Here is a 27906-nt window from a genome sequence, read left to right on the forward strand (position 1 = left end):
TAGGAACACTAATGTCACTGCTCCCCTTTACACCCTAGGAAGTACGATCTCACAAGAAAATGCTTTCCTAGACATCTAAGAAAACTAAGTAAACTAAAATTAGCACTTCTAACACAATTGTATTGGATATAGTGGCTTGCACCTCAATGTCTTTGTCAATATGCAAGTTTATCTTTATGTCTTCATATGTACCTGATATCTCTTTCTATTTTAAATGGCAGCATCTTCAGAGTAGACTTGATGGTGATGATGATGATATATGGATTAGTCATACTTCCAAAGGATGCAATAGTACTCATGGAGGAGATATGGCTCATACGAGGTCTAACTCATTCTTTTACTTAATTCTTTTGTTTTTGTTTTTTAACTTTATGGCGGTAAAGCTTTAGGTTCATGCTTATTTTAATCTGCTCCTGTATCTGAATGTTCCTTTCTAAATATGGTACTTCCGCAAGTAGAAATGGCGACTGTGAGGTTGACTTTGTGCCATGTTCAAAGCTGGAGGACTTGAATTTGGATGTCAGAAAGAACGTTGACGATTCTGAGACAAGGAAAGATCTGGCAGAGAGTTTTTCTGGGAGGTATTATTTGTTTGTTTATTTTAATACTTCTTTTACCAAATATCCCTGTGCAGAAGTAGAATACAAAGGAATGGAGCAAAAAAATAAAGATTGAAAGCAATAAAGTGATGTATCAAGTAAACGACATCTATGAACTGATGTGCTAGCAACATCCACTAATGACTTAATATAGCCTCGGTTATGGAGAGAAATCGTCCCATTTTATAATTCATGCCTTTGCATGTGAGGTTGGGCAAGGGTGGTGCTGGTGGCTAAGAGGTCATTAACAAATCATAGGAAAAAGGGTGTGCCAGGAACCTGCAGATGTAAACAATGAGCATTTTCGACCCTGAAAAATAGCTTTAGGATTTGTCGTTCAAATGAACTGGTCAAGTGAGTAAGCTCAATGGCCTGATTAGAGAGGCAGGTGAGGCAGGCAGCGACTTTATTGCTGTTGGAGCCCTTCTTTATTATGAAGAAAAATTCAAGTTTCAAAGAAGGCAAAATTATTTAATTGAGTAGCCTGGAAATTTTCCTCATTAGTTATCCAACCACTTATCTTTCTTCTCTCTCTCTCTCTCTCTCTCTCTCTCTCTCTCTCTCTCTCTCTCTCTCTTTTAATGTTGAAACTAATACCTCACACTATGTGGCATTGAGCTAAAGGCACATCCCTTCTATGCTGCATACTGCTTAGTAAAATAAATGGATATGGATGAAAGTCAGAGAGAACTAGATTACTAGGATATGGTAAAGGGTAGTTTAGTAATTTCAGTATCTCTAAATGTAAGTGTTAAAGAAAAAAAGATGAAGATGACTTAGTTACCTTTTTTTTTTTTTGGAAAAGTAAGGAATTATTAAGGTGAACAGGCATGGGCCACCATTAGGATAAGGAGGCAGCTGTAAAAAAAAAAAAAAAAAAAAAAAAAAAAAAAACAGAAGGATATTATGAAGAGAGCCTATTTACAATAATATCACTGAAAAGAACACTCTCGAGAGCAAGAAGGTCTGCCTCTATGTTGGCAGATCTACGTATGTCTTTCCAGTCTGATACAAAATTTACTGAAAGATCATAAATCTCTTCCATTTGGGGAAGGAATCTCCGGGGGGTTAGTGGTTGTGTTGGACCAGAAGATGATGGAAGCCAAGTTGTCATCTCAGAGCACTTTAAGGAGGAAGCGTGACGGATCCTGTGGCTTAGTTATATCCTTAATAGTCATCTTGATAGAGTTTTGCAGTTTCTAATGTTATTTCATGTGTTGTTCAATCTTTTTTTAAATAAATTTGTATTTCATATAAACCTTCAACTTACCTGTTTGTTACCTATTTAGTCGCTTTGTAATGGACTAAATAAATGACCCTTGAACTACCCTGATCAGTATGTGTTTACAACATTAAAGTCCAGATTTATTTATTATTTTTTTGAAAAAGTGTGAATTGAGAGAGCGAAAAAATACAAACCATACTAAACTGGACCTTCCTCCACAGCAAGCTGTTGGAGAAAAACACCTGTTTTAGCCCAACTATCCGCCAAGTGATTTGCGGATCTAGGAATATAATTCCACTTATATCGTATTTTGGAAATTAAAGTACATATATCATCAAAGATTTAACTGTCATTAGCCATAGGTTCAAAGATTTGACTGTCATTAGCCATTCTAGTTTTCTGCTCATGTCCTTCCAAGACAAAGCATCAGAAGATTTTATTCTAAGTATGGATTGTGGTCTGAACTCTCAAAGCTTCGCCAACTCCTAAATGGAGAGAAAAAAGAAATTTGAAGCTCAATTTGTAGTAATAGCCACCTCCTTCTGGCTAGAAGATTGAGTTGCAACATGCCTCCATAGTTCTTATGCATTTCCTGTTGGGCATTTATACCTCCTTCTGGAGAGAAGGTTGAGCAGCAACATTCCTTAGTTCTTATCCTTATTAACTCTCTTCTCAGGTAGTACATCTTCAAGGCTTCCTTGACTACTTTCATTCTGATTATCACTGTCTTCCTCGTTTTTATGCCAACCCATTGTCTACAATCCTTGGACTCTTCTCATTGGTGCAATAGTTAGCCTTTGTTGCAGATGCCCAGCTTAATCTTAAACCCTGAAAGACACAAGGATTGTAGAAAAGAAAACGGAAAAAGGGATGACAACTAAATGTTCGAAATTAAACCGTGAAATTTTAAATAGATAGATTGAGAAGGAGATAAAAAGAAAGAATTAGGAGAGAAAAGTGGAAGAAATGCTGTTAGAGAGGTGGAGTTGGTTAGAAGCAAAAAGTTGACCTCTAACCCTGTGTAATTAAATGAACCAACTTTAACATATTTTGAAGAGGAAATAGTCACATCATACACAAAGGTTTCGGTGTTTCCTGTTCCCATCTAATTACAGTGTGATATTAAATATTTGTCGCACAGCTACCTGATTTAGCAGTTAATTATTGGATAACTACTCTATGGGATCCAGTTAAGTTTAATGTTCCAAATTTCCATAATGCCTGATGTTGTGTAGGAATAGTTCCAGTAGAATGTGGTTTTGTCAGGTCAGACAAGGTCTCGGCTTCACCTCTTTTGCAATCAAGCTTAGTTGATGTTGATATCTCCTGTAAAAATATCATTTATTTGGAAATTTATATAGTGTAGGTATTTCCTTGAAGTCATTTTCTCACAAGTATGGAACTTGTTGTACTGAACTATTGGTTCATATTGGACAACTTTAGTTATTTATTAATGAATTGTGCATATCTCAAGGGAATAATTCCAGCATCCAATCTATATGCTGCAGGCAGGACACATTTCATCTTCCAGTACATGAAATAATATTCTCTACAATTGACAAGCCAAAACTTCTTAGCCAGGCAAGTGTGAGAAGACTGTGAGGATCTCCTCTTTTAGCTCATTATCCCCTAGGTTTATTATTTATTTATATTTAAATATGTATGCTATGCAAGCCCTTGTAAGTGAACAAATGTAGTGTGCCTTACAATCCTTTCACTTACTGGACCTCTTTTGGTCCTATATATCATTTCAAGCGGCCTTGTTTCTTGTGCTGGTCAAAAGCATGTGCTTGTCCAGTAGCCCTTAGACTGGTGTTTGTAAGATCTACCTGTTGTATACCTCTTTTTGGGTCCTTGATTTTGTCATAAAATTTATCTTGTAGCTGCTTCTATTCTGTTTCCATTTTCAGCAAACATATCTTACACTGCAACTTACTTTGTGATTGTTCATGTGTTGTATTCTTAGGGTCTCTTTCCTCGCTGACCCAATTACAAAAATGCCCTTCAATTTATAAGATAAATTGAGGGTAATCAAGTAACTTAATAGAGCATTGTAGTAAATAAGACTTGGTCTCTTCTCTCCAACATTCATAAATTGTTTGAGGTTGAGTACTCTCCTTTCCTTGTAGTGAATTTTAGTTGTCTGCAGTTGACCATATACATGATCTTGTTGGCCTTTCTTGAGTTAGGTTTCCCAAAATTGGATTTTCTTTAATTTAGTTCTTTCAGAAATTGCGTTGTGTTGTTGCCTCGTTTCTTTGAGTAGAATATACAAATATCCTAACTATGATGTACATTGTTCTAGCTCTCTGCTGTGCTGTCTGACATTGGATTAAACATCCGTGAAGCACATGTTTTTTCAACAACTGATGGGTACTCTTTGGATATTTTTGTGGTTGACGGATGGCCTATCGAGGTAAGGTTCTGCATGAACTTCATGCTTCCATCAAGATTATTTTGGCATATAGTTTGGTTTCAATGTTAAGATATTTGAACTTCTAAGCAATTGACATAGACACATAAGTAATCATAGTTCTCAAAGCCAAAATTTTGGAGCATATTTCTTTTAACTTGTATGGTTAAACCCATTATAGGAGTCAATATCGATGATAATCTTCTTCAGCAAATGGCCTCTTCCCTTGGATGCGTAATTGATGTTCTCCCAACCACCCATTTGGGACTTCCCCTAGGAATTTGATATTCCTAACTTCTTCATGTATTTCATTCGTTGTCCAGTCTTGGTCAGCCATTGAATTGACGCCATTAAACGCCGCTTTCTCTGGCGTGGGAGTAGTGAAACCTTCAAGTATCACCTGGTCTCTTGGACAGATGTTTGCTAACCAAAGCACTTGGGTGGTCATGGCATACACTCAACCAGACTCATGAATTCTGTCCTCTTTCAAAAGTTGTTCTAGCTGTTCAATTCAAGGCAAAATCTTATCTGGTGACCGATGGTGGCTGCCCAATTAAACCTTATCAGCGCCTGGTGGACTTCGGGTGGGAGAAGAGCTCCCCTCTCCCCCTTTTGCCACTCCTATTATCCTCTTCTCCGGCATTGGGCGAAAGAAGTCAGATTCAATGCTGGTAATGGGGCCTCTATTCGATTCTGGTATGACTAGTGGATTGGGCCTGGTCCACTTTGTGATGATTTTGCCACCTTGCTTCGCATTTGTGTTATGAAGAAGGTTACCATTGCAGAAATGTGGACTGTAGAAGGGAGTCAGAACATGAATTTCTGAAGGGTCTCTCGGATGCAGAAGCTAGCTTCATGACTAGACTTCTCCATCTTCTCTAGCAAGGCCGAACCAGGGAGCACACAACGGACAGGATTGTATGGTGTTTTGAGAGAAGTGATCTCTTCTTGGTTTCTTCCGCTTACCATTCTCATGGAGGCTGGTCCACCACTGAATCCCCTGATTCCTCCAGTTCTGCTTGGCCCCTCTCTGTACCCCAAAAGTCAAAATTGTCTTTTGGTGTGCCATGAGGGACAACATCCTCACTGCTGACATCCTGAGAAGGCGACGTAACGAGCAGGCTACCCAACAGTGTCTCCTTTGCGATTCTGAGAATGAAACCATCTCTCATCTCCTCCTTCACTGTTCATATACATGGCGCATCTGGTCCAGCCTCTTGAGCAAACTCAATTTAGTCACCTGCCTTCCAAACAACCTTACTGCCATGTGCCACTCCATCTTGGGGATTTGGTTTCCTAAACTTGGAAGACTCCTGCTCTCCGCATGCCTTGCCCATATCCCTTGGACCATTTGGAAGGAGCAGGTACATGTATAACAAATGAAAAATGACTCAAGATAAAGTTGTTCCCTCTCTCACACCGAACCAAGAACCCTCTTTGTCTAACTTTGTGTCGTTCGATTCTCTTTTAGACCAGTACAAACAATTTGCTATGTCCTTGTCCTCCTGTACTATTCCTTCGTATGTGCAGGCTGCACTTTCTTCTCCTTAGTGGAAGATAGTTAAGGATGTTGAGATGGAGACACTACTAGATAGAAGCACTTGAGTGTTATGTGATTTGCCCGTTGGTGTTATAGTTGTGGGTTGTACATGGGTATATACTATGAAATATAAGCTAGGTGGATCTATTGAAAGGTAGAAGGCTTGATTGGGAGCCACGGGACATGCAAATATATCGGATTATGTGTTTGAGACCTTTTCTCCTGTTGTCTCACTATCTTCGGTTTCGGATCTTGATGTTTGTTATCGCCAATTAGGGGTGGCGATTTGTCAACTCAATACTAAAATTGTTTTATTTATGATGACTTGGCTAAAGATGTCTATATGGAGCACCCTCTTGGGTAAGTTGCTCTGGAGGAGATAAACAAAGTATGCCAACTAAAAAAAGCAATGTATAGTCTCAAACAAAGTCCCCAGGCATGGTTTGAGAAATTTGGTCAAGTGGTCATGTTTATTGGATTTGTCAGGAGCCACAATGACCACTCACTTTTTGTCGTGAGGTGATCGTCTAGTATTGTGGTACTACTAATATATGTAGACTATATTATATTATCTGGCAATGATCTAACAAGCATCGAGGAGGTAAAAATACATTTAGCACTGCAATTTCAGACTAAAGACTTGGGGTCACTAAAATACTTTTTGGGTATTTGAGTAGCTAGAATCAAGGTAGGTCTAGTACTGACAAAGAGGAAATATGTTACAAACATGCTACATGAGTATAGATAGTTAGGTGTTAAGCTTGTTGAGACTCCTATGGAGGTTGGACATGACTTTCATGATGGATAGAGTGATGAACTCCGGGATAAGACAATGTATCGTCGGTTAGTTGGAAAACTCTTATATGCTACTATCATTTGTCTTGACACCTCCTTTGTTGTTAGTGTTATTAATCAGTTCACGGAGTGTCCTCACAAAATTCACCTGGAAGTTGTCCAACAGATCTTGAGATATCTAAAGGGGCACCTATAAAGGATTATTTTTTAAGCTTAATATTCACATGAAGATAGAGGCTTTCTCAGATGCTGATTATGCCGGATTTAAGTTTAATTGAAAGTCTACCACTAGTTATTGTATCTTTCTGGAAGGTAATCTAATAAGCATGAAGAGCAAAAAACAAAATGTTGTGGCTCGCTCTAGTGTTGAAGCTGAGTATAGAGCCACGACTCATACAGTCGGTGAGTTGATGTGGGTAAGATCTATGGTCAGAAAATTGATCCTGCAACAGGAGTGACCTATGACCATGTATTGTGACAATCAGACTGTTATATTCATTGTGATAAACCTAGTATTCCATGAAAGGACTGAACATATTGAAGTAGATTGTTACTTCATTTGAGATGTTGTGATGAGAAGTGAAGTTGTAACTCCCTATGTGCGATCTAGTGATCAAATTGAAGATATGTTTACTATAACACTAGGCATACATGAATTCAGGGTATTCTGCAGCAAGCTGGGCTTTATGGATATATATGCTCCAATTTGAGGGGAGTATTAAAAAATCTTTTGAAGGGCAATATCGTCATTTTTTACTTACTATAAGTCTAGCAGCTACACTATCTTTTTCTATGTTTAATTTTATCTTTAGTTCAATTTTCATGTAATTTGAACAAGTATGTATAAGGGTTTAAGTGTTTTTAAGTGAGAAGGGGCATTTCTGTTATTTTTGTTTCTGAACTTTATCAAATGCCTGGGGGTTGAGCTCGACCCCCAACCAGAGCCTTTTTTAGTGCTCTGAATTCTCTTGTCATTTCTCTCGTGCTCCTCTCTCCCTCCAAAACCCTAAAGTTCATTTTTTTACAGGCATATTAGTCCAGTTATGTAATTTCGTTAAGAGTGGAATTAAAGAGAGGGGTGCGACTTTTGACCTCGCCATCCTCCTTTGATGCAAACAAACCTGGTTTGGTCTTCTCTTTCTTATTTTCTCTATTTCATATTTTGGGCTCAGTTTATACTATTAAGGACTTACTCTTTGCCAGCTAAACAAACAAAGGAAGATAATTATATTAGTCTTAAAATAAGTAGGAAAAATCACAGTTGTCCAGTTTTTATGTTAGAAATTTTCAGCATCCAAGATCAGTGCCTGAGGACTTTGTTCCTGAACTCATTTCTCACTTAATTGGTCATATCTGAGGCAAAAGGTATCAATATCCAATTCATGTGCTTAAAAAAAGCAGTCTGCCGACTTCCATACTGCTGATGTTTCTTTTGGAATTAAAGCTCAAATATATTTTTGACTTGTCCATTCTCTAGAGGAAGGCATGCTGACAATGGGGTTGCTTAATGATGGAGCAGAATGCAGAAGGATTCGAGTAGTCAAATCCAGCGTAGATGGATGTAGGTTTGGTTGATGACTACATTATGTGTCATCATGTTCAAAATTTATTTGTCTGAATGCCACTGCAAGAGGTTGCACAGTGTGCCTTCAAAACAAAATTTCTTTGTTTTGTCTTCATTATGGGATAAAATTCCTCTTTTCTTTCTTTAAGAATGATGAATACAATTTTATTTAGTGGGGTGGCAAGCTCAGGAAGGAAACCTTTTCATTCCACATCACAAAATAAATACAAAACTCTGTGGAGGTGATGAGTGACCAAAAACTCCTGTGTGAGACGAAGTGTCTGCCTTGATGTAAAATACATCTTAAGGAGATTCAAGGTATTTTGATGTTCAATTTGCCTCTATTACTTGTGGATCACATACGGTGAGGTTTTTTACTATTGAAATATCTCCTCATGCTGTCATTTGCTTGTATATTTTAAAGGTTCATGAAACTTGCTCTTTCTTGTGTCTGAGCTGATAAATTATTGTGCCAGCCAAGTTTGAAACAGCAGTTTTATATCTCAGTGCACTTGCATCATAAACTATTGAGGAAAACTTTGTGATTCTTTTGCTTAAGAAATTTGAGAAGAATTGACTATAAAAAGAGGTGTTTCAATTCTATTTACTTCTAAAATATTGAGGAGCATTTTGATTCTATTTTTTTAAATGACAGGGGTTCGAGCCCAAATGTTGCTGACTTTGCAATGATGTGATCAGGATACAGATGGCTTACACAAAGCACTGGCGAAAGCAATTGCAGGAAGTGAGGTGGATATTTCTCAGTATATTTCTATCATAATGCTCGACTACTCTTACTCTCCTTCATGTCTATTGATACATTTGTTCTTTGGATCTGCTTCCTCTTCTAACCTCCTGTCTTGTTATATGTGTCTTGAATTTTCTTCTGCTTTTATTGTGTGAGCTTGCTAGTAATGTGGAAAAGAAGTGAAGAGAACGAGCTAGACAGAGAGAGACAACGAGAGGTGAGAGAGAATAATTTACATAAAATAGGTATGGAGAGAGAGATTACTGTTGCCAGAGGACCCCTCTCCCCTCTATAACTAATGATATAGATGGCAATTACAAGAGTACCCTTTCACCCTATGAAATTAAATTCATCAATAAAACACTTGCCTAGAAAACTAAGAAAACTAAATAAAACTAAATTACATCTTCCAAAAAATTGTTCCCAACTTTACAATTGTAATGCCCAAATTTTCTCTAATTGATGTTTCCTCTGAATATAATTTTTATGAATCTGCAAGATTTGCCTTTCAGCTTCATGCGAAACCACTGTCAGTGGAGCTGATTTTTTAATGGACTGTAGATGTCATGTATTTCAAATTGAAATCTGTTAGTGTTTGAAGAATACGTTGGAGCCTGTTGATGTGATATAAGTGAGATATATATTCTTGGATTACATCTCTGAGAGCTCTTCCAGTATGCTAGTGGATATTGCACTAGCCAGATTTTTTCTGGTCAACTGAAAGAAAGATTATGTTAAATATCAAGTAAGGGTATTTTGGTCATTTTACATGGTCTGTATTAGCCTGTAGGAGTGTCAGCAAGATTAGATGTTTGTTAGAAGTCGATGGTCCTAATTACAAGTTATTCTAATGTGTAGTTATTTTTTTTTTTTTTTGGAAAGGTGTATAGAGAGTTATATGGTTTTTTTTAAAATGGTTTTGAGTTATGAGGGGTAATTGTATAAATAGACATCAAATCACTTAAGTCAGTAATAAAAGGGAAAAGGGGTAATTTTGAGTTATGAGGGGTAATTTTTCCCCCTGATCGTGACTACTCTCAATGACATCTCTCTTTCCCTAACTCTTCTTCTCTCTTCTACCATTCTTCTTCTTCTTCTTCCATTTTCCATCTTTTTTCATTCTATGAGAAGAATGGGGAACTTTGTGCACAGAAAGAAGTAGGACTCTGCAAGGAACTGAACTGAGATGGCTGTGATTTGAAATAGCTGGGTCCTTGTTCTTCCTGTCTTATGGAACTTCAAACAAAATTAAGCTCTTCTCTTTGCCATTTTGAAAAATATGTGATTTGGGGGAGAAAATAGAAGAGGAAAAAGAATTCTGGAAGGCAAGCAGCTTTACTGCCTTGGAATCTGAGCCAAAAAGGCCTGTCCAACTTCTTTGTAATCAAGGTTTAAGTGAAAATTTACAAAAGAACAAAAATGCCCCTCAATACTCGAAATTACTTAATCTCCTAAGATTAATTTCTGGTCTTCTCCACGGCTTTCGTATCTTCCAAGAGCATTTTAGCTGCCTGCTCATTGTGGAAGGCGACTCCCGCGTAATCATTGGATGATGCTCCTCCTCCACACTCCCACCCTGGCGTCATTGGCAACTTTTTCTTGATATTATGGATCTTGTCTCCTCTATCCCTTGTACCTGGTCTCATGTACTTAGCCAATTCGGCTACGGATTCCTGTGCTAAATTGGGTCCCTCCCTTCAATCTCTTGTTGTAAGGGGAGGCCTCCCTTGATGTTGTCTTTTCCTTCTTGAAATAAAATCATCACTATTTCAAAAAAAAAAGTTTGTCCAAGATGAAAAATGATCGTGAAGAAGCGATATTGGCTTCTTGGTGCATCGCCATTTCTTAGCTATCTACTTGACCAAATCATTTCAAAAATAACAAACTGATTTCAAATGGCTTATCCTTGAAGGAGGTATTGAGTAATACCAAGATAAAAGAAAGGATATCTGAATTTAGAAGAAATCTCTTCTATATTGTGGTAAGATAAAAGGCTGAACCTATAGTATTATTTGTTTGTTATATCGTTCCAAAATAATCTGTTTGTTGTAGAAATAATTTGACTATGATGATCAGAGAGAACTAATTAATGCATTTTCTGTCAAAAAACATAGGGTTCATGGTCTGGTTCATCACCTTCTCATTCAGCCATAGAGAAAGCAATGGCTGCTCAACCAAAAAATGGTGATTGGGAAATTAACAAAAGACTGCTTAAATTGGGGGAGAAAATTGCAAATGGTTCGTGTGGAGATTTGTAAGTTAGAAGTAAACTGAAATTCTTTTTTTTTGTGCTTGTTATGCCTATTTTTCATCCCATCCATGAAATATGTTGTCTTATCACCAAATTTTTTTTTTTTTTCCTAATACAGGTATCGTGGAATTTATCAAGCTCGTGATGTGGCTGTAAAAATTCTTAGATCTGAGCATCTAAATGAAGCATTAGAAGTGGAATTTGCTCAGGAAGTCATGATTTTGAGGTAAGTAACTAAAAAAAGAAATTAGATTTGTTAACTTGTACTGGTAGTTAGGTGTAGAGTGCATTAGACTCTTGGAAATCTTGGACATATGCCATTCAATGTGAAAATATCCTTCCTCCTTTGATGAAATAGGCTTGGACCTATATGTTTAGTAGAGGAGGATGTTTCTTGGTCTATGTTGGCCAAATTCGTGAGATGTGAAGTGTAATGAATTTTGGCTTTCCAATTTGTCCTTTTGGGAGTGTTTGTATCATTCTCTTAAATGTTTAAACAAGAAGGAAGGTGTGTTTTGAGGAATGATTTAGATTTGAACACATTTTTCCCCCTTGGGTGGTAAAGCCCAAGTAGATTCACGCATAAAAAGATAAAGAAAAAAATAACAGGTGAGGAAATTAAAAAGTTAAACAAGTGAATTTTTTTTAAATCTGACGAGAACTTCAATCTTAGTGAGGTTTTTGATTAGTTTCAAGGAAGGGGACAGAAAAAAACACCACAAATTGAAGAAAAAAGTTACATTTATGCAAGTCTATTCATAGAGTCCGAGACTTGAGGAATTATTGATAGTCAAGTATAGTATTGAGTGTTTTATGAACCTTTTATTTTGCTCGTTGCCTTTGGCATAGTGCTTATTGTTAAGTTGTGGAGCCTAATTAACGCCTTACACTGAGTTAGTCACGGATTGACCCGCGCGGTCAGGTCGTTGTGGGGGTTGGAAGGGGGGCGGGAAGCTCCCATCCGATTCACGATATATTGACTGTTGTTTCATTAAGGGTTGTGTATCGCGGTTGCCGTAATTTTTTCTTTATAATTGAGGGGTGCTGCTATTAGGGTTTGATCATCTTAATCCGAGGAGTGTCTCGAGTTGCAGTCCGAGAGGTTAGAGAGAAACACCTGTAAGTGTGCGATTTCTCTTGTAAACTATTTTATCTTCATAGTGGATTACTGCAGCGGCGGAAGACAGGACATAGTCTCACCTTGAGGCGAATCTATGTAAATCTTGTTGTCTTTATTTCGTGTTTGCCTTTTTCTTTCTTCCGCGTTTATTATTATTACTCTCATTAGTTTGGAATTAGGGCGTTTAATTCCTAACACTTATGATTTTGTTTGTTTAGCACAAATCTTGTCATTGTTGTGAAATGGCGCATTGCTTTTAGGATTAAATGTTTTTTTCTTGTTTTTTGTTGGAAGGGAAGTTCGACACAAGAATGTTGTTCAATTTATTGGTGCTTGTACAAAATTTCCAGAGCTGTGCATTGTTACAGGTACTGAACTTTGTATAAATACTTGATTTGGCTTATTATATTCTGTTACTATTTCTGAGAAGGACAAACAGGTTTTCTTTTCTTAGCTGTGGCTGTATTCTGTCTTGCCTATGGTCAATCCTGTAGAAATGTTTCCTGGACCAAAAAAAAAAACGCTGGCATTTTAGAATAAGGAGGGGTTAAGGAGATCAGGCTTTCAATTTCTTATGACTTTTTTGGGGATTTTTTTCGTATTTTGGACTTTATAGATTTTAAAATCGTTGTTAGCGAGAATTAAATAAAATCATGGATTTTTTTTTAAATGAAAAATCATGGATTTGAAAAGTGAAGAGTTACTGAGATACATGGTTAAAAAAATAAAAAATCCAATAATTAAAAAAAGAAGTGGGAGGAGGAGAAGCCTTTCCTGAGGGAGATGGGAAGTGGGAGGGGGAAGTCCCCTTTTCACCCCTATCCCTTCCTTTGCATATGCTTCTCTTTATGGTAGAGCTGTTGGGATCAAACACGTGCAAAGATAAGAACAAGGAAGAAATACACTCACCACAGGGGAAGATATGAAATTTTAAAATGGTTTAGCCCAACATGCCTACATCCACTTGAGAGAAAAAACCTCTCTCACGTTGTTCTTCCATTCCATCTTTCTTATTTCTACATCTTACAAGAGAATAAATTGGAACTCAAAAACCCCTTGCACATTTATAACTTTATCCTTCCAATTTCTTATACATAGGACATGCTTATATTTGTTTTAATGACTAATGTTGTCATTGATGTTATTAATGTGGGACAGTTGGTTATTAATCATAAAAAGGGTTTAAAAAGGAATATTGGGTGGTGAGCTTCATATCTTTAACTTCATCAGAATGGTTAGCTTTTTGTTCAAGGTGATATGAATGAATTGTAGTCGTGCAGGACATACTTATGCTTATTTTAAATCCTAGACCCTACACTCTAGATAGATTGATAGATAGAGATACTGATAGATTGACAAATAGATACAGATGGATATAGGAGATATAGATAGACAGATAGAGACTGATAGAAAAGTAAATTGTGGTTGATAGATAGATAGGTAGGGACTGAGAAATAGATAGAGACTGATCTATCTATCTATTAGTCTTTATCTATGAGATAGACTGATAGATAGTGATTGATCTGTACAGACTGAGAAATAGATAAATGGATAGATAGATAGATATGTTAAATAACAGTCCCACATGGATTAGTGAGTACAAAGACTTTTGGTTTATTACTTGGGAAAAAGGCTTTCTAAATTGGCTAGTCATTTTGAGAATGGGCTTTGATCCCAACTTCAATGGTCAGAGTAGGTACTCATACATGGGCTTCCACCCAAATTGTCCACATGTAGAGCCACAGAAGAAGGCCAAAATGTGAGGGGAAGTGTTAAAGAACAATCCTACATGTTATAGTGGTATAAAGATCTTGGGTTTATTAGTTGGAAAAAAAACTTCTTAACTTGGCTAGTCATTTAGGGATGCGCCTTAGACCCAACTTCACAAGATAGATAGAACAAAGGTGTTTTTCTTTTTTGAAAGGATATAAAATTGATTTTTTGCAGTGCTATTGGGACTTTATATAGCCACTAATCCTAATATTTGCCTGCCTACTTTAGAACATCACAATACCTACAAGCTGAAGGTTTTGTGGCAGTAGAACTTTTTGATCTTTTGGAACTTGGTACATCACTTTCATGAATTCAATGGCATAGATGCGATAAGGTTGATCACGTAGTCTTATTTCGCATGGGATTGTTGAATCTGTAAATAGGAGGAATTGTTTACAAAGATTGATGACAAATAGTGTGTTGATAGGTTGTTAAAAGAAAATGTATAGATAAATGTTGTGGTGATTTGTGGTGGTCTAGAATGCCCTAACTAATGTATGCTGTTGATGAGTATAGTTGGTTTTCGCCTTTCTCTCCGTATGTTATCTGGCAAGCCCCATCTGCTTCAAATTGAAAGCTTTGTCAACTTTCAGATTTTCTAGCTTTAAGTGATGTTAACATGTGGTTCCCTTTGTTTCCTTCAACGGTTTTTGCTTTCTCTGTGGTATTTGTTTTCTATAGTTCTAGAAATTTCAACTTGGAAATGTTTTATTTTGGGTGCTTTCTGCATTTTTGCACTCAGTTATCTTCATTAAGGCCTATGCTTGCAGAGTTTATGCCTGGGGGAAGTCTCTATGATTTTTTGCATAAAAATCATAATGTCTTGGAGCTGTCTTTGTTACTAAGGTTTGCAATAGATATATGCAAAGGAATGGATTATCTGCACCACAATAACATAATCCACAGAGATCTGAAGACTGCCAACCTGCTGATGGACACCAATAATGTATGGTATTCCTTTTTTGCACTCTTTTGTTTCTTTTTAACACTGATTGAGGTTAAGATAACATTCATTCTTAAGGGGTGAATGGTAGCTCAAGCTCTCTTCAGCCACCTAGAGATAGAATCAGTTACATTTTCTGTCATCTGATATATTACTTGATGGGTTTGCAGATGAGGTAGTAAAGAAAGTGAAAAATATGTGATTTAGGGAAGAAAAAAAAAAAGGAAAAAGAGTTCTGGAAGAGGACAGTTTTACTGCCTTGGAATACGAGCCAAACAGGCCCTTACAACTTTATAATCAAGGTTTAAGTGAAAATTTACAAAAGAACAAAAATGCCCCTGAATACTCAAAATTACATCTCCTAAAATACATGTCTAAATTGAATGAAAATTTAACTAGAGATAAAATAAGACATTCTCTATCTAATAGTTATACTATAAGAGAAAAATGTAATGTGGAAAATATGGGAAATGATCAAAATACCCTGGATTTGTATTTTAATACTCCCCCTCAAGTTGGATAGTAGATATCAAACAATCCCAGCTTGTCACTAAAGGATACATGTTCACGTCTCTCCAAAAGCTTGATAAATATATCTCCCAACTGGTCTAAAGACTTTACATGAGTTACCACCTTCCCCTGCATAATTGCATCTCTAATGAAGTGGCAGTCAACCTATATGTTTCGTTCTCTCATGGAATACAGGGTTGCTGACATTAAAAACTAGTTGTCTGGTTATCACAATTCATAACCATAGGGTTAGGTAACGTAAAACTAAACTCAAGAAGCACATACTTAATCCACATAAGTTCACTAACTGTATGAGCCATTGCTTGATACCCGGCCTCTACACTGGACCTAGCCACAACTGTCTATTTCTTACTTTTCCAGCTTACTAGGTTACCTCCAACAAAGCAACAATAACTTGATGTAGAACGTCTCTCCATCTTACACCCAGCATAATCGGCATCAGAATACCTAAGTACATCAAATTTCCCATTCTGAGTATACAAAAGTCCTTTTTCCAGGTGCACCCTTCAAGTACATCAAAATCCTTTGAGCAACTTCACAATGGACTTTCTGAGGATTTTCCATGAACTGGCTCACGACTTCCACAACAAATGAGATATCTAGCCTGGTAACTATAGCATAGATCAATTTACCTACTAACCGTTGATATTAAGCTTCATCCTTGAGTGTAGGACCCTGCGTGTTATGTTGATTATGATTAAACTTCCATGGGGGTGTCTATGGGTTTAGCACCTAATAAATCATACTCCTGTAACATATCCAATATATATTTTCCCTGAGAATGAACAATACCTCGCTTTGCTACGAGCGATATCAATTCCAAGGAAGTACTTGAGAGAGTCCAAATCTTTTGTCCGAAAATGTGTTGCCATATATTGTTTAACTTTTGTAATATCATCAAGATCACCACCAGATAACATAATGTTATCTACATAGACAACCAAAGTCACCATACCAGTCTTCCTTTTAAGTGGGACCATAGAATGATCACAATGGCTCCTATAAAACCCAAATTGTAACACCAAATCACAAAACTTTTCAAACCAAGCCTGTGGACTCTTTTTAAGTCCATAAATAGCCTTTTGTAGTTTACACACTTTTCAAGTCTCCCCTTGAGCAATATACCTAGGAAGTTGCTCTATATACACTTCTTCATGTAGATCACCATATAGAAAACAATCCTTCACATTGAGCTGAAAGAGAGTCTAAGCCTTATTAACAGCCATAGAATTAAGATACGTACTGAAGTAAGTCGGGCCACAGGAGAGAATGTCTCAAGGACATCAACTCGAAAAGTCTATGTATACCCCTTCGCTACCAACCGAGCTTTGTATCGTTCAATAGAGTCATCCGCACAATAGCTGTTCTGCAAGTGGATCAGATAGACGCCATGTTCCCTGAGACACCAAAACACTCATCTCATTATCCATAGCTTGTTTCCATTATGGAGAGCACAGGGCTTCCTACACTGAATGGGATATATAGGACAGACAATGACATAGAAAAGGACTTGAAGATGGGGACAAAAAATCAAGAGACACATATTTGGATATCGGATGAGAAGTACAATATCGTTTACCTTTTTGTAGACTAATAGGCAGGTCCAAATCAAAGACAACAAGATCTGCAGGCAATGAGGAAGCTGGTGGATCATGAAAAGAGAGCTTTGTAGAGGTAACTGCTGGAGGAAATGTAGGAGCATGAGAGCAATGGCTGTAAACGCGAAGTGGCAATGAAGAACTCGATGACGCTGGTACAACCAAAACTGCAACAAGAACAGGATTGTCTGAAGGCAATTCAAGTGATACAAGAAGCTTAGGAGATGATGAAAAATATGAAGTATGTTCAAAGAAGGTCACATCGACTGACACATGTCTTTGTAGAATAGGATCATAACATTTGTACCTTTTGTCGATGAGAATATCCCAAGAAAACATATTTGACAGACTGAGGTGATAACTTATCGACTGAAGTTCCAAACATACGAACAAAACAAGTACATCCAAAAATACGAGGAGACACACAAATCAATTTACGATTGGGCTTTAAAACCTAAAGAGGAACTTGACCGTTTAAAACAGATGAGGGCATACGATTAACCAAGTAGCACGCACCTAAAACTGCATTTCCCCAAAAAGATTTAGGAGCATTCATATGCAGTAATAGTGTCCATGTAACCTCAAGGATGTCTATTTTTACGTTCAACCACCCCATTTGGTTGTGGTGTATAAGGGCATGATGTTTAATATGTAATACCATGAAAAACACAAAATACTAATAATTTATGGTTAAGATATTCCAAACTATTGTCACTACGAAGCACATGAACACAAGCACCAAATTTATTTTTTATTTCATTGAAAAAATTGAGGAATACATCAAATACTTTCCTAGCTAACAGGATTCGCAATCAAATGAAATATCGGCTAGCAGAGAAGGTAAATACTGTCACAACTTAGTTGGTGAGGGATGTCCCAAGCGCAGATGCCAAAAGTAAGGAGAATCTCGAGAAACAGATACATCATCCAACATGTAGAGCCCTCCCTTCTCATATCTTCAACCAATCGTCTTCTTCGTCTGCAAGTCCTGGAAAACACAAGAAGTAAGATAAAAGGTTACTGAACAATTTATGGATTTAGTCATATGACTCACAGACAAGAGATTAACTGGAAACTTTGGTACAAATAAAACAGAATCTAAGGATATTTGTGGAATAGTGTGAACTGTACCCTTCTTCTGAATGGGAGAGGTAGATCCATCAACTAAAGTAACTCGATGATATGAATGAGATAGACTAATGGACCAAAATAGGGAGGGCATACCTGACATGTGTGTAGTGTTAGGAATTAGACGCCCTAATTCCAAATTAACGAGAGCAATAATAATAAGAACTAAGGAAAAAAAACACACACGAAAATACAACAAGAATTATACAGGTTGACCTCAAAGTGAGACTACGTCTTGTGTTCCGCTGTTGTAGTAATCTACTATGAAGATGAAATAGTTTACAAGAGAAATTGCCCACACTTACAAGTGTTTTTCTCTAATCTCTCTCGGGCCGCAATAGATGATTCTCCACGATGATGATCCTTCTCCGATGATAAACCCTAATAGTAGCACCCTAAATATAAAAAGAAAACTAGGGCAACCGCAATACAAGAGTGAAATAAGTCGAATGAAACAAACTCCTGCTCTCATGTTAAACTTGGGCCTTATTCTATTCTAAAATGACTAACCAAAGTTCGAAGGTCTTTTCCCAACTAAGAACCTTATGTTTTTTCTTGACACCAACTTTGTGGGATTATTTTCACTAATAAAAAGAAACTAGAGGGTGATGCCTTGGGGCAAGCAAGATATTGTTTTCTCTGGAACACGGAATTCTCACTGTTGTCAACCTTTATCGTTGTGGCAATCTCACTATTTGCACCTCTTGACCCTTTTGTTGCTTGGAGGAGGAGACTTCTCGACACATGTTTGATTACTGCCCGTATTCTTGGTCTATTTGAATGAGCATCCTTAGCCGGTTCGGTTTCCAACTTTGCCTACCAGAGGACATTCTTGCGATTGGGTGGCTGCCCCTTGGGATCCCCCTCCCTAAATTGGGGAGATTGGTCATCTCAACATGCGTTGTTGTCATCCCTTGGGGCATCTGGATTGAGTGCAACAACAAGCGTATTAACACCAAGCATCTCCCTCGTGGTCGGGTTATCTCCTCGATTACAGGCCACATCTCTGCTTGGCTCCAATATAGGAAGGAGTTCTCGACTCTCTCTGGGCTCTCACTCAGGGAAAATTGGAGCACTCTTGCCCAGTTAGGAATTCCGTCGAAGCCTCCAAAATTGCACGAATGGCATCCCCCTGATTTGGGCTATATCAAGATGAATTTTTATGGAAGCTCCCTCGACAACCCTGGTTTGGCTGGCTATAGTGGGGCCTTCCATGACTTGGCCGGTACCCAACTTTTGTCCTATTCCGGTCCTATGAGCATAGCGGACTCCACTGCTACTAAGCTTCAGGCCTTCCTCAGAGGCCTCTTCATCTTTTGTGAGCATTGATCTGGGCCACTTCACATTGAGGGAGACTCCGCGGTGATCATCGGGGTGTTCTTCTCTCTCTCTCTCCCCCGCCATGGCATTACTAGTATGTTTACCATTCCATTTTGAACATTCTCCCTTTATTACCGGTATTTGGTCCCATGTTCCCCATTCTGCAAATTCTGTTGCAGACGGTTATGCTAAGCAAGGGGGTCTCCCTCCATGCTCCTCTTGTAGGGAGGAGGCCTGCGTAATCTTGTTTTTTTGTTTTAATGAAATCATCACTTTCTCAAAAAAAAAAAAAAAAGTCTTTGTTTCTTTTAATCCATTCTTTATACTATATTTCCTTTTCATTTGCAAAATGTTGTATTCCATTCACTAGCATTTTCTGTCAAGGAAGCCACAATTACAATTATCCATAAGTTTTGGCTGGCTGACAGTGGCTGGTTACATGTTCCTCCATTCCCATGCCATTTAATCCTTTTTGCTCTTGTTGCTAATGGCTTAATAACAGTTTTCTAATTTTGTCTATATTTCAAATTTTTATGAGATAAGGTTTAATTCCTATACCTAACAAACTAGAGATTCGCTGTATTCACATTATTATATGGTAGCTTAATTTTTATGTTGGGTTTAAGCAGCAATGGCAGATTGGTTTTTTAAAAAATTGTTTTTATTTTTAGGTTGTCAAGGTGGCGGATTTTGGTGTTGCTCGGTTTCAAAATCCAGAGGGGGTGATGACTGCAGAAACTGGAACTTACAGATGGATGGCACCTGAGGTGATTTTTGCTTTAGCATCTCTTGTTGTTTGAAACTTGAATCACATGGCCAAGTCACATAGGGCCTTGGAAGGGTAACCACTGCCTGCTCAAGGACCTGAGTAAGAGTCCCACCATGAAGGATTTTCCAGATAAACATTAACATTAACGGGCCATTCTGCTTTCCAGTTGATGTTCTTCCATTGGACCTTTTTAGTTCATGAGATTATGAACCCTTGCCATTCATTATGTGACAGTCGTTTGTGGTCCTGTTTAAGAGTGGCCCTCGAAATCATGCAAGCAATGTCATTTCCTGGAGCTTGTGCTACTAAACCACATTGATAGTAACTCTTGAGTCCCTTGAACAAAAGCTAACATTTTCTTAAGTAGGTTTTTCCTTCATGCAATATGATAAGTTTCTCCAATATTTAGCATTCTTTTTCAGGTACCGTTTACTTCCCTATTTCGGATGCTTCCTTTTCCTTTTCTTTAAAATGATTCTGACCTTTTTTTCATCTCATGAAGGTGATAAATCATCAGCCATATGATCAGAAAGCTGATGTATTTAGTTTTTCTGTAGTGTTGTGGGAGCTAGTAACTGCGAAGGTATATTATAATCTTAGTCAATCAACATCTAGAATTATAACTAATGTCAAATGTAACTCATCACCCTTTTAATGTTGTATTGCAGATTCCCTATGAGAACTTGACACCATTACAAGCTGCCTTAGGAGTCAGACAGGTTTGTGATTCTTGTCAAGTATTGTCTTTTATCTACCATAATATTTTATACTGAAGATTGGGGATGACTGGATCATACTTCATATGTAAACAAGCATGCTTATAAGATGAAGTTGCCATTTTGTGTAAAATCTCTCAAAGCTTAGATATTGACTAGTTATTACTCTTTAAGTTGTGACTGCCTAGCACTACTCCAGTATCCTTCTTAGATGTCGGATTCAAACATTTTTTACTTAATTTGAAAAGGAAAATACACATTTTCCTCTGTTGGAATTGATTCTTGTACTTATCTTTTCAGAAATCTGGGCAGAAGTTTCTATCCTGTTTCACATGCGTAAATAGAAAAAATGTGGGTGCAATATTGTAGTGGGTAGCTTGATGACCCACTGAACACTGAACATGGATAGGTTTTTTCAGAAAATAAACTACGTAGAGTCTACTAGACACTTAACCCCTTGAAGTTTCACTTTTTTTTCTTTTTTTGTCTTAAAAGTGCTTGTGCTTGTAGGGCAATCTAATGAAATTTATGTTTGTCCATATTGGCATCCTTCCATTCTTGGGTACAGAGTTACCTCTTTATATATGTTAGAAGGTTAAAAGTCTCGCAGTTTATAGTTGTACATGTTCCACATATTACCCTAGTTACTAGGGAATAAGAATTGTTGTATTTTGGAGAATAGTCCCACATTGGTTTAAGCTTAAAAAGGCTTTATATTTATCTGTTGGGAAGATGCCTTCTAACTACGGCTAGTCACTTTGAGAGTAACCAACACAACTCCATATATTTGGTGTATGACCTTTCTCTGAGCCTTGTTGCAATTGCTTCTCATGCTATAGATATATCAACAAGTTACTCCTGCCCCTAGCCAAGATGCAATCCCACCCTAAGTGGCTCTTTTGTCCGGGGTTACCAGTTGTGAAAAACAAGCTGGACTCTCTGCTATAAGACGGATTCTATTTGATTCTGCATGATGAACTATTAAGTGGCTTTCCATGGATAAGTTGCTTGTAAATATGTGAAATGTGAAAGTGAATCAACATATGCAGCCGAGCAGTCCTGGAAGGTTTTTGAAAAAAAAAATCTATATTCAGAAGTGCAGATTTAGTGCTTGAAAAGACCATTTTCCATTTTTTAGCTCATCTGCTTGAGGCCTCTTAACATTTTAATACATAGTTTTTGTCTCATAACAGCTGCTTCTAATCGCATCACTAGTACTATACCATCCTTGAATTGATTGTGTAAAGTTAAATTTTTTTCAGCATAGTTTCCTAAATCTTGAATATCTTGCAGCATGGTGTTAAGATTCTATATGAGATTAAGCATAACTGTTGCTTTTAGGGTTTAAGACCAGAACTTTCAAACAATACACACCCGAAACTGTTAGACCTGATGCAGAGATGTTGGGAGGGTGATTCGAGCAAACGGCCATCATTCGCAGAGATAACAACTGAGCTTGAAGACCTCTTGCATGAAATTGAGGTACCATTTTCTTGATTGTTTTGGAATTATTAAGCATTCAACCTTATTATCTTTAATTCAACCTTTTGTTCTTCATGTTTGCAGGCAAATACAGAACCTGATAATAGATAGTTTCATAAGGAATAATACTGATTTCACAGAACTTGAAGTGTGTTCATGTGAATATCTAAGTTGAGGCTTTTGATTTTTTACACTTGCAGTTTTAGTCCAAAAATTTAAAAGAGTTGTAGCATATGAGGTAAACTCTGTGCTCTTTTTCCTTCGTACTCGAGCTGGTTTGAGAGGTTTCTCTTTGCCTTAATTTGTGGGTTCTCTTGTGCGCGGACATTGATGAATCTTCTATTATTATGGACGTTTAGCAAGTGTTCAAAGATGCTATCTTAAGTAAGTCATAGGATTACTGATGCGGGCGGGAATATTTAATGCGGGTATATATTCGGATCTTTAATCGGATCTTGGGTAAGTAGTCGGGTCCTTAATCGGATCTTTAGTATGATCCATAATCGGATCTTTTGCATTGAACATAATTTTTAGGGTTAGGGTTTTTTTTATTTTGAGTTGTAGCCCTGGCTTGTCTGGGGCGTTGAGTTTGTTTAAAATGTTGTTCTGTGAACAGAGAAGGGGGTTGTTGAATATTGAATTTGTAAATCGATTTAGAGAGGTTTTCTTTACGATTTCAAGGCGGATTTCTTGCGTTCTTCCCATGATTCTTAGCTTAAATTTGCGTACAGGATAATCGTTATCCTGTCCTGCATCAATTACTAATTTGATGAGGAATGTGTGGGTGAAGAAAGTTCAATCCTTGATCGAAGTTACGAGGAAGATGAGAGATGATTTAAAAGAAAACAGTTCCCTGCCAATCAAACAAGGCATGGACTCCTCTCCTGGCATTTTCTCGTCTCCAGACAGTCAAGCCCTGATTACTCACTCGTGAGCACCTAAATAGGTTCAGATCAGGCCTTCTTCAATTAACCTTACGCGCAGAGAGAAGTCAGAAGTTCTATGAATTGAACTTTACCCACGTATTAATATCTTAATCGGTTCTGCCCATCAGCTGGCTTTACTGAAGCTGGAAGTGATATATGTCTAATATAGAGGTCCTGGGCGAGATCTCTGTCATGCCCATTATCTATTTTCAATAGATATGACAGTCATGAGTCTGTTGCAGTATGTTTGAGTGGATTAATGGATGCAACAGAATTATTGAATATGAACAAGATAGACGTATTTATTAAAATAATTAGCGGGGATAGCTCAGTTGGGATAGCGTGTTGTTCGATCCACGCTCACCGCAGAGATTTTTACGTTTTTAAAGTTTCTAAAGTCTGAGCCTAAGACTTGGAAATTTGGATTTCTTGCATGGTGTTGCTGACCCAAAACAACTTAAAAGTCTGGCGACTGCATGAAATCATCTCAAATATGCTTACAGAACTGGTAACTTAATATTCATATTCTGAAACGTACAGAAGGTGACAAAATGTCAATCTAGAAGGCAGAAACAAACATGTAATCAGCACGAAAATCTTCATGGCTAAAGAAACTCACACCTTGTCTTACTCTTCCAAAATTAATTGAAGATGGACCACAAGTCAACACCAAATTTTGTCCTTTTGAAATATTTGAGAAAGGGATTTTCTACTAAGCCTGGTACATAAATTTTTCCCTTATGGCATTGTTTTCCATTGTCAAGTGCCTCACCTTTGTTCTATTTACTACTTTTAAGCTGCACCCACTTCCATATTCTCTCTTCTTCAGAAAGTTGATTCTAAAATATTAACTCGATAACCCGAAGTATTTACAAAAATGCAGAAGGTAGTATCTATTATAAAGACATGACATAAAATACAAGCCACATTAGTATAGTTTAGAAAAAGCATTATAAATATTAAATAAAATAGTAATTTGGTTTAGAATGTCATCTTATTATTCACTTTTAAAACCATTTCCTATTTTTTTCTATTTCAATACATAAAAACAATTTTTTTAGAAAAATATGATACCTGGGGTGAATTATGTTGACTTGAAATATCGAATATCCATGGAACTTAGGATATTAAGTATATGTAGATTTATCCTAAAATATATTGGACAAAGAACGGATGAAATTAGATAATATCATCAGTAAAATGGTGGCAGAACATGCGGGGATAACTCAGTTCGGAGAGTGTCAGACTGAAGATTTGAAGGTCGCGTGTTCGATCCACGCTCACCTCTAACCTACAAATTAAAGTGGATTAGATTGAACCAAAAAATTTTAAACTTGAACCTATTTGTAGATTATTATTTAGTTTTTAAGGAACTTCAATATGAAAAAATAAGTTTCCTTTATAAAACGCCTTTCAACTCTATTGGGGCCTATCAAGCAACCATAAAACACTCAAGGTGAGAACTTTATATATATCGAATAATATATCAAATTAAAACTATTTAAGTCTAATATCTATTGAAAGAAGTTTTTTGGAACTCTAAGCTATATTTGAAGAGATATCTATATTTAAAGAAGTAGAAGCTAGTATTACCAAAACCCTCTCCCATATCCTTGAACCAAACTCAACCTAAACTTCTCTCTCCCTTCACCCAAAAACCCTCAACCCAGAAAATTTTGAAAATAAATTCCCACTACCACTATACTATAGCTATCATCCACTTGTAAGTGCACTACCCTCTGGGTTATACTATCTCTTGACTAAGATGGTCATCCATAAGAATGCACAGAAGTAGCTCCTAAGAAGCATGGACCAACTGAAGGAGAAGCTCAAAAACTTTTCAAATTACCCAAATTTTGATGATAACAAACATGTACATTTGATGATTTCACGTAAGTGTGAATAGATTTGCTTAAAAAAAACAGAAACTTCAATAGGAGTTGACTTCACACCAGAGGAGTCACATATGCAAGAGGAAGCTGAATTCAAAGTGGAGTTTGATCAAGTAAGAAATGTCAAAAAACCTCTTTCACTCCTATTTCGATATATCTTTACACTTTACAGTTTACACAATTTATACAAAAAACGATGACATAGATTACGTGATTTCCTCCTGTAATCTCTCAGAGGATAAATCAAAGGATTTCCTCCTCTGATTTTTCGGACAAGCCGTCGACTTCAACTTTTCCCTATAAAGTAATTGTGTCGTATTAGTTTTTGATCTTAGACTCTCAGTGTTTTTCATTTTCAAATGAAGTTATGAAACTCTCGCCTGAAACTTGAAACTACTGACGACGTTTTGTTTTCATTCCTTCCCTTCCGGAGGTTACGTTTTCAACAATAGCAGCTAAAGAGACTGGATACTTTAGACGGTTTCACACACCCTCTTTTACTATCGTGTTCCTCTTTGTTGTATGGAGAATAAAAGCAAAGGATACTTTGTGCGTGTCACCATAAAGATAGGAGAGATACCCTCTATCCTCAAAGAATAAAGAAGGGAGGAAAAGCTCTCTTGAGCAGGAGCTCTCACCATCGAGGGGAAATGAGAGGTCAGAGGTAAACCCACCAACCCTCTTTCTCCTTCTCATGGGAGCTTTCCCTCTTTGGAAACCTCCCATGAACACACTTAGGTATTCACCTGAATATGAGGGATATGTATTTACATAAACATTTCTAGTTCTTTAATAATCCCAAAGCAGATCTACCAATTGTAAATCAATGTCTTGTCATCTCCTCAATTTTCCACTTCTCACTTACATCTTGTCGTCTTTCCATGGACGAGCTAGCTTTAGCAAGTCCACGATGTCTTGTCATTGTCTCTCATGATCGTATACTAACAGTAAAAAGCTTCACAGATGAAGAATAATGGGAAAGGAACCGAAATGAATACTTGGAACAACCCAGTTCCGTAAATTGCAAATCACTCGATCTTGACGCTGTGAACACTGAAGATGAGCTCACTTCGTCAAGGATTCTAATCGTTCGGCCACCACGAAATCAATTCATGGTGAAACCCAGTTGCAGAGCCATCACGGTGAAGGTAACCCAAGCAAGAGTTTCTCGTGGAGTGGCCTCGGACAGTAATTTTGAAGGGATGGCTATGAACAAGCTGAGAGGCTCTAGTAACTTTAAGAACATGTTCTTCCATGGAGTAGTTTACGACTCTAGCTTGAAAACAAAAACTAGTAATTCTTTCACAGAGTTAAATTTTCAAAGAGAGTACATAAATCACTACTGAATCAGATAATCAGTCTCACTCGATAACTTGGAGAATATGAAGTGTGAATACTCCCTAACACCAAAACAAGTGGGGATCTTGCGTCTGAGATTGTCTCTCTTTTTAACTACTTGAAATTCCTTTCAATGCTTCCTAATCACATGCCCCCCTCACTACTTAAATCTTAATTACACATTAAAAAACCATTTATACCCTGGCTCGCCTAAGTCATCGATAGTGTGTCGGTGATTGCTTCTGGTCTATTAAAATTGTTATCCATCGATACAACTTGAAAGGTTCGTCCCTGGAAAGGACAGCCGCCCTTTCAGATGCCGCGCCTAGATTGGAGCTTCATAAGTCTCACCAAATGCCAGAATTTTTTATCTCAATTTTGTGGGCCTTCCACGTTGAAATTCGCTCTGATTCGTGTATAATTTCTCTAGCTAGAAAACAAGATTCAATGCTGATTATTGAAATTTGTAGCAGGTTAGGTTCGCTGTGAATATGATATTTGCTATGTGGAAAAAAAAAAAGGAAGCAGCAGCTGCAGAAGACAGAGTTTCAGTTCTTTCACATGGATTTGAACAGAGAAAAATCAAACAAGATATTGTACAGTTTCTCGTTTTCTCTTTGATGGGTCATCCATGCTGGGAGCAGAGGAACCTTCCCCACATTGAAATCGATCTGTTTCTTGTTTCTTTGGTCTTCTTTATTGTAATGATAAGCTTAGTTTAATAGCGCTGGAGATAAATACTCTGCAAGAGGGGTCTCTGAGTCAAATTTTGTTGGATCCTCTAAATATTCGTTGATGTGGATGGAAGTGAACCAAACACTTGCAAAGTTTTTAAGCACTGTAAAAAGGGATTAAATCTGAAAGATTCAAAGAAGTAAGCTACCACAAATCACGCCGGAAATTGGAGATGTTCAGATATCCTTTAAATCGATAATGGAGGCAGATACAAGGACGACTATAAAAAAGGATAAAATAGCACAACAAAACATCGTTAGTGAGGTGGGTATTGATCATTCTAGTGATTTGTGATAGCTTTTAATTCTTTCCACGTTCCCAAATAGGAAGGAATTTCAGTAATTCTAATTAAGATATCCATTTTATAGCCCTCTCATCAGCCACCACCTTTCCCTTGTAGTCTTTCATCATCTTCAATTAGAACCCACCAGTTTCACTGATGTCAGTCAATGATATTAAAAACCCCTAAAGAAGGGTGATGCTATGTTCCCTAGCTCATA

At 37.3% G+C, this 27906-nt stretch overlaps 1 protein-coding gene across 2 annotated transcripts in view; it reads left to right on the top strand.

Moving 5' to 3' along the window:
* LOC137958694 (serine/threonine-protein kinase STY46-like) overlaps positions 1-23131 on the top strand; it is a 30864-nt gene extending 7733 nt beyond the window's left edge. For both annotated transcript variants that reach the window (XM_068805787.1, XM_068805788.1), the window contains exons 3-16: positions 222-322; positions 459-581; positions 3333-3405; positions 4130-4240; positions 8836-8886; positions 10999-11138; positions 11254-11361; positions 12550-12623; positions 14799-14974; positions 20220-20315; positions 20820-20900; positions 20986-21036; positions 22375-22515; positions 22600-23131. In XM_068805787.1, coding sequence (XP_068661888.1) covers positions 222-322; positions 459-581; positions 3333-3405; positions 4130-4240; positions 8836-8886; positions 10999-11138; positions 11254-11361; positions 12550-12623; positions 14799-14974; positions 20220-20315; positions 20820-20900; positions 20986-21036; positions 22375-22515; positions 22600-22626 — 1353 coding nt within the window. In that variant the 3' untranslated portion in view covers positions 22627-23131. The remainder of the gene's footprint in view (positions 1-221; positions 323-458; positions 582-3332; positions 3406-4129; positions 4241-8835; positions 8887-10998; positions 11139-11253; positions 11362-12549; positions 12624-14798; positions 14975-20219; positions 20316-20819; positions 20901-20985; positions 21037-22374; positions 22516-22599) is intronic.
* The last annotated feature ends 4775 nt before the right edge of the window (positions 23132-27906 follow it).

The sequence above is a fragment of the Aristolochia californica genome, unplaced genomic scaffold, assembly GCF_029961685.1.
Source record: "Aristolochia californica isolate CCGP_79_NKW_82.1479 unplaced genomic scaffold, dmAriCali1.0.hap1 SCAF_3, whole genome shotgun sequence".
Lineage (NCBI taxonomy): Eukaryota > Viridiplantae > Streptophyta > Magnoliopsida > Piperales > Aristolochiaceae > Aristolochia > Aristolochia californica.